We start from the raw sequence: 12,138 nt of genomic DNA, 5'->3' as shown, positions 1-12,138 counted from the left end.
ATTGGGCTGAAATTGGCTCTCCGACACCCCCCGAGTGGTCTTGGATTATGAGAGGGCACAGGCCAGGCCGAGGGACCCCACCAGTGCACGATCGGGCTGGGGAGGTACCGTGGGAGGGCTCCAGGGCGTGTCCGGCCCATCTCGCTCAGTGCCGATCAGCCAGACCCCAGCAGCAAGCTAACCTACTGGTCAGAGCGTCTGCCCCCTGGTGGTCAGTGCACATCATAGCATGCAGTTGAGCGGCCTTAGCATATCATTAGCTTTGATTGGTTGAACAGTCGACCGGTCACCGGATGACCGGACACTTAGCATATTAGGCTTTTACTATATAGGATATTTTTGCCCGTGTTCTCAACTAGTTTATATTCTGTGATGTGAGGGTTTTCATCTTCTACTGAAACTTTACTTCAAGAAAGCACCAGTGATTAGGCCTTTGCAATCTCAGTTCTTCTAACCACCGAATAATTTGGAGCACATCTGAGTATACTCTCTAAAAGTTATTCGAGGTTTAAGCCTCTTCTCATCTCTGTATGTTAATATCTAAAAACCAAGCGACCATAACGATTGGAATGATCGGAATGACCAGAATGACAGTTTGCTATGATGCACACTGCGGCCTGCCAACTGGCCCAATGGGGGCGGGGCCGGCCGGCCAACCTCCTGTGTCCTCTCCCCCCGGCCGTCTGGCTGGACCCCACCCGTGCACGAATTCGTGCACCGGGCCTCTAGTAGTTTATAAATTTTGATCTTTTAACTGTTAAAATGCATGGAAAATACTGGAAGGGAATAAATGTTAATAACAGTTACTACTGGAAGACTACAAAATGGGAGTTGGGAGGGGGAGGACTGGAGTTGGTGACAGTAGAGAAAGAGATAATATGGAGGTGTTTTTTTCTTTTTGGTACTGATTTATACTTTCAGTACTTTCTAAATATTCCATAATGAACTTGTATCTCTCACATAAGAATTTGTACTAAAAATACCAAGTAAACTTGACACGGAAGGCATGACAACCAAATTTGACATGGATAAAGTGTTAAAATTGAGTGTAAGGTTATGATTCCAGTACTCTAAATTTTTTTGAAAGGAAAGTCTCCTATTAAAAGTAGTTGGCTTAAAAAACACACTTAATTTTGCAGAATCTTTGAATTGTCCAAAGATAAATATTGCCATAATTACTTCCCCCAAAGAAATGCTTTACTCCATGCAAAACCCCTAGCTGTTGCCCTCCTGTCCTCTGGTTTTAAATACTATCTATCTAGTGACTCCCCAGATTTTACTTTCCCCCTAAGTCTACATTCATACATCCAATTGCCTACTCAGTGTCTACGTTGGGGTAAGAACTTCAAAACTCAGCATATCGAAGATACCCTCAAATTTGCTCCTTCACTGGTTTTCTGAAATCTTAGCTGCTGGCATCACCATTCTTGCTCAGGTGAAAAATTGGTGTCTGATTTCTTCTTCACATCGAATCCATCACCAAATCCTTTTAGCTTTACCACCAAAAGACATCATGAATCTGACTTCTCCCTATGACTACTACCCCAGTCCAGGCTCCCACCTTCTCTTACCTATTTAAAAAGTTTCACTTCAATAAACATGACACTCTGAAGTAAAAGTAGCCATGAGAATTGTGCTACCTTCACTGGTTTCATAATCTGGAGCAAGGTTCAAGAGCAGCTGCCCCACAGCCCGTTTCCAGGAAGGTATCCTTATGGAAGGTGAACTGAGATTGTGGGCACAGTGGCCCCTTTGCCTTCACTCGATCAGAGCAAGAAATGTGCAGTAACTTTCCAAGTACCTGAGTGTGTGTGCGTGACTTATTGGGTAGTGAAGGCTGGTAAGGCTGTCAGAATGAGTGTGTGGTTCTTTTAATGTTAAAATAAAGATGTGTATAGAAAACAAAAGCTGTCTCCCTTATTTTGCCCCACTATAGCTTGTTCTCCATGTACCAAAGGAATAAAAAGCAGAACATGTCACTCCCCTACTTACAATCCTCCAATGGCTTACCAACATATTCAGAATAAAATAAAAATTCCTTACTATGGATTCATAGCCCTCATTGGTTAGGCCCTTGACAATCTCTACAATGTTAGCACCTACTACTCTCCTCCCAACCCCCTGCCACCCTCTCACTGGACTCCAGACTTGGTAGCATTTTCTTTCTCAATATATAAGCTCATTCTTGACTTGAGATTTTTTCTTTCATCAAAATGCTCTTTTCTTTGGTCATTCTCCTCTCACTGCTCAAGGTCACCATTCCCCAGTGACCCTATAACTTTGTCTTATAGCCCAATGTAGACCCATCACCTAAAATGGTGACTGGCACTGAGTATTTGTTGAATGAATGGCTGAAGAGTCTAAATGTTCAATCAAGCTTCCGGGCACCAATAGAGTTGTTCCAACTGAACCGTACTTTCCAATGGCAAGCACCAACCAACCAACCACTTCCCACAAAAATCCCATCCCAAACTCTTGTACACCATACTATTTAGAAAGTCTGTTCTGTATCAGCAGTTGCAAAAAAAATATGAAACAAAACCTGAGCCTCATTGGTACTGTAGTTTTTGTGCATACAACCAAGCAGTCTTGTCCTCTTTGGGAACTCTTCTCACCTTTAAGTCAGCCTTTTGTGTGCATCTTTATCTAATTTCATATAGTAAAACTGTGTTGGTGTGCAGAACAAGTGAACGAACTGGTGTAATTTTCCCTGTGTGAACACACTCCCACAGAGGAATAGAGTCCTGACTCACTCATAGCCTCTTTCCCTTCACCTAAAAGCAATTTTACAGCTATCGAAATAAGTGATTTAAGACCAATCTCAATTAAACTTATCAAATGACTGTTTAGTGCCAGGGAGCAAAGGAAGCTTGGGATAAAAATGAACAGTTCGCCCTATCCGGTTTGGCTCAGTGGATAGAGCATCGGCCTGGGGACTGAAAGGTCCTGGGTTCGATTCTGGTCAAAGGCACATGCCTGGGTTGCTGGGGAGGTCCCCAGTAGGAGGTGTGCAGGAAGCAGCTGATCAATGATTCTGATCATTGATGTTTCAATCTCTCCCCCTCTCTGAAATCAATAAAAATATATTTTAAAAAATTAATAGCAACCAGGTTAAAATGTCAAATAAAAAGGTTCATAAGCTTTGAATTTTGTCAAAATGAAGCTCAGAAGTATCAATTTTTATGGTTCAATCCATTATAAATCTTATATAAACCTTCTAATAGACCTTAAGAAAACGGATCAGTTATGAGGTATAATTACTTGGGCTAAATTTTTGTCTAAGAAATATCAATTTAATTATGACTGTTAATAACTGTATTTAAACCAAGCTATTTCTTTTTCATTTTTTTTTACTGTGTTTAGCCAGAAAAGAAAATACTAATAAAAGCATTATCTTTGTATGGTGATTGTATTACAAAAAAGACTAAGAGTAGCAAGACTAAACTGTAGGTGTAGATAATCAAATTTGAATGATACAAGAAATACACACACACTAGAGGCCTGGTGTACAAATTCGTGCATGGGTGGGGTCCGGCCGGCTTGCCCCAATTGAGGCTGATTGGGGCTGGCCTGGCTGGGGGAAGGCGCTGTGGGCGGTCGGCCAGCTGGCCCCGCCCCTGATCGGGGTGGGCTGAATGGGGCCGCAGTGTGCGTCAAAACAACCAGTTGTTCTGGCATTCTGGTCGCTTGGCATATATATATATATATATATATATGTATGTGTATATATATATATATATATGTATGTGTATGTGTATGTGTATATATATATATACACATACACATATCTATATATATGTACACACACATGTATACGCACATATATACGGAATAAGGCCTCTAAATGACTTAAAATCAGATGGCAATATTGTCTAAAGTAATATTAACACCACAAATGTATGTATGTCTGTGTACATATATGCATATACAGAGAGAATAAATGAACAAGTGAATGAGTGAGTGAAAGAATGAGAATATATATGAATCAGAGTCATCTGTCTTTGGGTTAATTACTTCACTATGAAGATGTGTCTAAACTTCTAAAGAATTTCCTGGTTTGTATTAAAATACACTTCAAAAAGACCATGAAAACACAAATTTAGTTGACAGACTACAATGGGATTCAGAAAAAGACACAGTGAATATAGACTTCGGTGTAATTTCATGCTGGTGATTTTTCTTTTTTAAAATGTAAGCCACTAATATTTCAAGAAAAAAATTTTAAACCAAAAGTTGCATATTAATATTACACACAAACTGAAACATAAGTGACTTTTAGCACAGTGTATACATGCTTACAGAAACTCAAATATTTACACATTTAAAACAATTTCCATTTAACATTTAAAGTTCTGAAATACATAAATGCATTAATACTTTCTAGAAAACTACAATTAGAACATTGATTTGCTACAAGCATATAAAATATGAAGTGCTTTCTTAGAGTTTCAAGTTACCTCTTTAAAACAAGATCTTGCTTGCACAAATAGTCTGTCTCCAAAAAGCAGTAAGAACTTTTCATTTCCAAGAGGTTTATTTCCCAGGTACATGATAAGCTCAAGAAAATGAACCCAACGATTATGCAATATAATTATGTCATAACAACTTAATTGCACATAATGCTGTAAAGTAGGTTTGGATGAAGTTCTCAAACACTTTGGTATATGTTCTTCAGGGACTTCTATTAGGAATAACAGGAATTATTAAGTTCCTTCAATTCCCATTTTGCTTTAAAATAGATAAATCTTTGGTTAAAGTTCTATATTTTGGGCATTTGTTAATTAAAATGGTCCCCAAACCAATAAATGGCGCTGATGTATTAGTTCATAAGACTTCTTTTAACCTGCTTCTGGTGCAGTGGGAGGCTAGAAATACTTATTTACTATGACATGTCATTGACAGTTTCTATTTTTCACATAAAAGCAGAGAAATCAACAGGTTTAATCAATATTTCTCTGTTCCTTTTGTTATAATCTAAACTGCACAGTAATTTGCAGTAACTATAGTGTTGCACAGTATATGTGATGATTGGAAAGATGTATAGCATTACATTTAGAGTTGGTTTAGTCAGAATAAGTCAGTATTAGACTGTACAGTAATTCTGCATTGACTATAGTAGGTTGTCAGGTAAAGCTTATTTAAAAACCCCAATCCATTCCATTTACAAGAGAAATTGTTGCAAATGTATAAAACAGTAGATATACAAGGAGAACACCAAACATACTTTATTAGCACAAAAAAGCAGCCATAACAAGGCACAGCAAGCAGAGAAACATACATTAGCAGTCAAAGGGTTAGTGTTGCATACAAATATAGCTTTTCTTTTTTGTAGCCTTGGCAACAAGCCATCATGTAAAATAACTTTCTGTAGCAGCAGGTAAGGGAACTAAGGAGCACTCACCAGTGGTACAGAGCACATGGACAAAACGACACAAGAATGGATTCCACTACTTTTAGTGCAAAATGTCTAGGACAGAACTGTAAGTTCAGTTCAATGCTAAGAAGCAAACACTAGAACTTGGTATTACTTCCAAAATAGCTCACTCAAGTAGTATTGCATACTATTCTAAGTGACAAAAAGGTGCTAAGTAAAGTTATTTACAGATACAATGGTTGTACAGTACCTTTTAAATCTGCAACTTAGATTTCAGATTTTCCATTAAAAATGAAATTCAATTCCATTGAAATTCTATAAATTGTACTTTAAGCAATTCAGCTATGAGCATTTACAACAAAGAGATAAATACTGCCATCCAAATTATTGCAGTTTAACAATAACCTCAACATCAGCAATCACTGTAGTTATTATTTCTGACTTGTTTGGGCATCTTCTAGTCTCATTTTCTTCATGGTTCACAAACTTGTCATGGGCATAGGAAAAAATCCAACATTAATAAATCAACAATTAGAGTGCATATGTCAACTTTAAACATCATACAAAGGACTAAATTGCAGCAGCTATTCCCAATATGTTTTAAGTTAAAGCACTCATTAAAAAAATTAACACCTAAGGCCTTTAAATAAAATTCTCCTACAAACTTTATAAGTCTGAAATTTTAAGAACTACTATTTAGAAAAACTGGTTTACTTAACAGTACCTTTTGCAGAAGAGAAAAAGACTAACTATAAACAATATCAACACTTAAGTAACTGCACTATGCCCTTGTGGCCAGAAAATTGCATTTATTTTTTAATTTTTTCTAAAAGGAAGGCAGTCTTTATTTTTGGATTTCCAAAGCTTGATTTATAGTAACTACAAACATCACTACTTTTGGAAGGTTATAAAAAAATTCTTAGAAAAAATAATAATTTCAAACATTAATCACACTGTTGAAATACTCATCCAATATTAACAATTTGTTCTTTAGTAAGAAATAGAATTCTTCATAGCAAATGCCTCAGAATTGCCTCATTCAATTACTTCAGCCATTAAAAACCAAACAGCTAATTCGGCAAACTATATTTGTAGCCTTACTGAACACCTGCAGTTCTATCTTCTGTTGTCTCAATAGCGACCATGTTTTTCTGAGTAACAGCAGATCGCATCTGACAGATACTAACACTTCTGACAGATACTGACACTAAGCTTACATACTGTACTGAAAAAAACCTAACACTGATATGTGTGCTTGCTATAGGTGTACTGTCTGATGCACATAAAAGCAGATATAGGACAGGAGAATTTACTTTGCCTTGACTGGTTCTCGTTCTAACCAGCGAACTCTAACTTTTTGTTTATAATGATACTCTTTTAGAAAATCCTGCAACATTGATGGTAAAGGGAGCCCATCAATTCCATCGTACGTAGTGCATCTGCAGATTACTGCACGGCAGATATACTGCAAGCTAAAAGGGAAAGTCCTATTTAGTGAGATAGTAAGCAACGGTTCAAAAAACATGCAAGAACTGGGATCTTTATAATGTTCCAAAAGTCCTGTTACAGTGGTGGAGTGAAATACACATGGGTCGTGGGCATCAAAGCTAAAGTTGTGATTCCACTGTTCAATTCGGGCGTGCAGGGATCTGTTGTAGCGACGGAAGCTCACAGAGAAGAGGTAGTCCTCTTGTGCAGAGTCCCTGAGCAAAAATGTGCCTTCAGGTTTCCCTTCAAGAAGGGCTTCTGCTTCATAACGGTCCATCACTCCCCAGTAACAGGGATTGCCTGTAATCTGAAGCAGATCAGGCACGAGGCAGTGTATATAATCAATCTGTGTATGGACTTTCCAAGCTCCCTGTCTGCTGACGTGGGCATGGCTGTCTCCAGATACCTGACGTTGCTTCTGCCTACGTGACTGCAAACACAGCGTGGTTGTGTCCTCTTCTGAGTCACAATTAGCTTGTGGAATTGCAGAACTGTCCCCACTTATTTCAGTCATCCCAGGAGCTAACTTTGGTCCCAGTTTATATAAGGGATTAACCTGCGCAGTGGCTTCAAATGTATGTATTTGTGCATTGGGAGGGGGGTCAACCCCTTCTTCAATACTAAGCCGCCTTCTCTCTCTAAGCCTATCTTCTTCATCTTCTGTAGAAACCAAGGATGGATCAAATGTATCAAAAAATGTTGAATGTGGGCTCACAGGGGCTGTATGCTGTTTAATCAAATGCCATTTTTGGGCTAAATCTGAGCCAGCAGGAAAAGGACATTTCTCAAGCATTAATTCAGAAAGGTGTATTTTTCTTTTATTAGAAAAGAGAGGCTTTGACTGCTTGTTGTAAGTTCTCATAGGAAAACACAAGCCCACAGTATCCTGCAACCTCTGTCTCAGAGAGCGACTTCCTACAGTTCTGCTGGAAACACTGTCCATGTCATGTACGGAGCTTACGCCGTATCGCCTCTCTCTCCTCTGAAGTGCACTTCGAGTTCTACCAAACTTTTTATCAGTATCCAGTGAACTTTGAGTCTTTGTAGAACAGGAATGTTTCTTCTTCCCACCCCACGGAGCATGTCGAGAGTAGGAATCTCTTCTTGCAAGTCTTGATCCTGTGGTGACACACGAGTCGTTATCCTTTTCAATGCTTATTTCAACAATCTGAGGAATTTCAGTGGCACAGTTTGGGTTTCTCCTTGAAGAATTCTTTGAAGGGCTTAATCCCAGTTGTAAGGCAACATTTTCTCTTAAGGGACTGCTTTGTTGCTGAGGCGCTGAGTCTCCTATACTGATGCTTTTCTCTCTGACAGACAAACATCTGTTGGAGTTCATGTCCACATTTTCACTACGGCTTCCTCCCTCATGACTAAAGAGATTCTGACACCTGTATTTGAAGTTATTCCACATTTTCCCCACTTTATCCATTGATTATAGGACCTAAAGACAAAACAGGGAAAGGAGAAAAATAAGTTAAAGTGGTGTGTGAAACAGAAAAGGCAGAACCCACTCCCCTTCTCTTTGGAAATTTCAGCAATACTGGTCAAGAGTCCGCCTTCCATTACTAAAGTGATAGGACAGACATTCTGCTAGGTAGCTGTAAGGTCACCAGGCCCTTTGTGGCACTGCATTCAAGCTAGTCCTCACTTCCCATTTCCTTTCAGATAACATACTCAGGACTCGGGGGAAAGGAAAGAAACACTTTCAATTAAACTCTGGTTTCTTTTTCCCATGTATCAATCTAATTTCATTATGACATTGATTGTTGCCTTACTTTGAATAATTTAGGTACTTGCCTGAAATATGAAAAGGGAAAACGTATTCTGTATTTTGAAACATATATGATTCAATTTCTCAAAAGTTATAAGCAGGACCACATTTATGTAAATATTAAAATTAGTTAAAAATCTTTAAGTAGCAATCTTCCCAATTTCACTTACCAACTACTACTCCACTGACCTAGCAATCTAAAGCTTACAGGTTAATCACTTGTAAAAATTTTATATCTTCCCTCTCCACCCTACAATGTATCTTATTTTATCCATGATTTTGAAGAAGCAGTCTGAGTAGAAAGAAAAATAAGAGGAAGGAAAGAGAATACAATATTTAGGTTTAAGTGAAAAGATATCTTTAAGCTTCACAAGTCTCAATCCTGGAAGAGCTTAGAAGAAATAGAGCAATAAAAAAATTTTATACTTTAATAATTAACAAAATAAAAACAAAAATATGCAATTTGGCTTCTTTATTCTTGCTCCTTTATAAACATCTAAAGCAGTTTATGGCATTTTACAAATAAATTATTTTAAGACTACAATATTAACAGGTACACTGTCTTATTCAGTAACCTAAAAGTCAACACTGGAAGAAATGGAAAAACCTGAACTGACTGATAAAATTCTAGGTGGAAAATGATTTGTCCTCAGAATTTTAGGGCATTACTTCACTGTTCTAGTGGGGCTGTCAAAAAGTCCACATCATACTAATTCCCAATCTTCTTATGTGGCCTGTTTTTATTTCATGAAAAATTACAGTTGTTCTTTATCCTTCGAGTGGCCCCCCCCCCCCTTTTTTTTTTTTTTACATTCATTGAGCTGGGGCCTTTCCATGTCCTTCCCACTGCCCCCTCCCTCTCTCCTGAAAGTCCTTTTTATTAGATACTAGAACTCTTAGGTTCATCTTTTATCATGTTTTCTTTTCAATATTGTATTTCCTTTCCTTTTCTACTGTCTGGTAGATTTCTTTGGCGTCACTTTCCAACATTTCTAGTTCAGTTACAATTTTTCTATCACAGTTTTAATTTCCAAAACAATTTTCTTGTTCTCTGTTCTTCTTCTTCTTTAAATATATATATATTATTGATTTCAGAGAGGAAGGGAAAGGGAGAGAGACAGAAACATCAATGATGAGAGAGAATCATTGATGGGTTGCCTCCTGCATGCCTCCTACTGGGGATAGCAACCCAGGCATGTGCCCTTGACAGGAATCAAACCTGGTACCCATTAGCCCACAGGCTGACGCTCTATCCACTGAGCCAAACGGATAGGGCTCTCTGAATGTTCTTTTTAATAGTATCCTATTTTAATTTCTTGTCTGTAATATCTCATTTCACTAAGGATACAAAAAATTTTAAATATTTTAACATTTTAAATATTTTTATCTGTTTCTTCTCAGTACTGTTTTCTTCTTAAGTTCTGTCTGATGAGCCCTGGCTATCCATCAGGACTAACATGCTAATCAGAAGCTCTGTCTACATGGGAGAGTTGTTTGCCAACTGATTGGTTTTACTACAAGGTAATGAGGCAATGAGTTGTTTTTTTATCCCCAAAAGTCAGTATCTGTAAGTCTGTCTGCTGGCTGGCTCATCCCAGAGACAAATGCTCCAATCTCTTCTCTAGAGCATACAGGGGTGAGCAAAAGTAGGTTAATAATAATAATAATAATAATAATAAATAAAATAATTACTGAATACATAAGAATAAACTGCTTTGAGTACTCACAACTGTAAGCCTACTTTTGTCAACCCCGATATATACCTGACTGCCATGTTCTGAGAACAGGGCAAGAGAATAATGGAGTCTTAACCTCAACCTTAAGTCCCTGTTTTTTCAAAGGTGGCCTTATTTATTAAAGCTGTCCCAGCTCCAGCTATATCTGAACCTCTTGATTAAATTTTCCCAGCTCTAACCTCTAGTTTCATCTAAGGTAAAGGAATGGTGATCTCCTGGCTACTGAGGGTGAAGATTGACACGTGGGAGCCTGATGCATACACTTTCAACCACACGTTTTCCGCTCTATACTTCATCCTTACCCTCTGAAGTAGCTGGTTTCTCTAATTTCTGAGCCAGCAGTGTAAATTGGTTTGCTCCTTTCTAACATACTCATTTTGCAGGCACTTAGATCGCCATTCTCAGTTCTGTTAATTTCTAGTGACCTGCTTTTACCAAAAACTTCACCAATTAGGCCTATTTTTTATCTTCTCTCATTTGTTTTTTGCTTCTGAATTTATCCCTTATGCTTTTTTTATTGCTTTAGTTTTAGTGGGCATGTGCAGGAGGCAACCAATTGATGTCTCTCTCTCTTACATCTATGTGTTCTTTTTCCCTCCTTCTTCTCTCCTTCCCTTCCATTCTCTCTAAAAATCAATGGAAAAAATATCCTCAGGTGAGGGTTAAAAAAAAAAAAAGGACAATGCTCTAAAGTAGGGTGTGAACAATACTAAATAAACTATGTGCCACAATCTCATCACTATTTCTCATCTTTTTTATTTTTGTCATGTATTCAAGAGGCCTATAGAATCCTAGGAGAGACCATCTAGAGCACTGACACTTTTGTAAGATATAAGAATAATAAATTACTGGGAATAGGAAATGTAAAAAAGACATGAAATGCAAGTACATTATTAGATTGAACAGACATAAAAATAACTGTCAAATTGCTATAAAATATTTTAAATGCTTGCTTTTAATTTCTATACCTAACTTATCATCTTTTTGGCATCAATTCACAGCCCATACTTTGGGTAGCTCTGGTATACTGTTGTGCTATCTAATACATGTGGTTACTGAGTTCCTGAAATTTGGCTAGTGTCACCTACTGAAATAATAGCATGGATTTAATTGGTTAAATATATCATTAAAATTAATTTCATCTGCTTTTTACTTTTTCAATGTGGTTACTAAAAAATTTAAAATTACACATATGGTTCAAATTATATTTCTTCTGGACAGTACTGATTTAGAGCAGGGGTCAGCAAACTATATAGCCTGAGGACAAAATATGGCCTCTGGCCTATTTCTGTATGGAGCCTGGCTAAGAATGTTTTTTACATTTTTAAAGGGATTACTAAATAACAACAAAAAACCCACAAAGATTATTGACAGAAACCACATGTAGCCTGCAAAACCTAAAATATTTTCCACCTCGCCCTTTACAGAAAGTTTAATGACCCAGGTCTACAGTATGTAAGATTACAAACCATACCATGATAGACATTAGAATAGCAATATTCAAGAAGTCAGAGTCTCTTTTCTCCATGTTTACAACATAAATTTTGTAGCTATCTAAAAATATTTCTTTGACAAGCAAATTATACTTGAAAAATGACTGTTTTAGAAAGCAACCAAACTTAAAACCACTTATCTCCCTATACAGCTGTTTATAAGTTGAATAACCGAGTGAGACTGTACTTGCCAGGTTACAAAAGGCAGTTTCCAATACTGAAACTTTGGTTCAGTTTATAAATAGAGCATGAAACTTAGTGATTTCTCTATTT

General features: G+C 37.5%; 1 protein-coding gene across 7 annotated transcripts in view; it reads right to left on the bottom strand.

Moving 5' to 3' along the window:
• Positions 1–3,833: 3,833 nt before the first annotated feature.
• Positions 3,834–12,138, bottom strand: part of SOCS5 (suppressor of cytokine signaling 5) — a 47,395-nt gene continuing 39,090 nt past the window's right edge. For all 7 annotated transcript variants that reach the window (XM_070429148.1, XM_070429153.1, XM_070429151.1 and 4 more), the window contains one exon: positions 3,834–8,306. In XM_070429148.1, the coding sequence (XP_070285249.1) occupies positions 6,684–8,294 (1,611 nt within the window). In that variant the 5' untranslated portion in view covers positions 8,295–8,306 and the 3' untranslated portion in view covers positions 3,834–6,683. The remainder of the gene's footprint in view (positions 8,307–12,138) is intronic.

Source organism: Myotis yumanensis, unplaced genomic scaffold, assembly GCF_028538775.1.
Source record: "Myotis yumanensis isolate MYYU_CA2020_CCGP unplaced genomic scaffold, mMyoYum1.0.hap1 SCAF_11, whole genome shotgun sequence".
Classification (NCBI taxonomy): domain Eukaryota; kingdom Metazoa; phylum Chordata; class Mammalia; order Chiroptera; family Vespertilionidae; genus Myotis; species Myotis yumanensis.
Note: the sequence above shows the minus strand (reverse complement) of the source record. Positions and strands in the feature narration are given on the sequence as shown.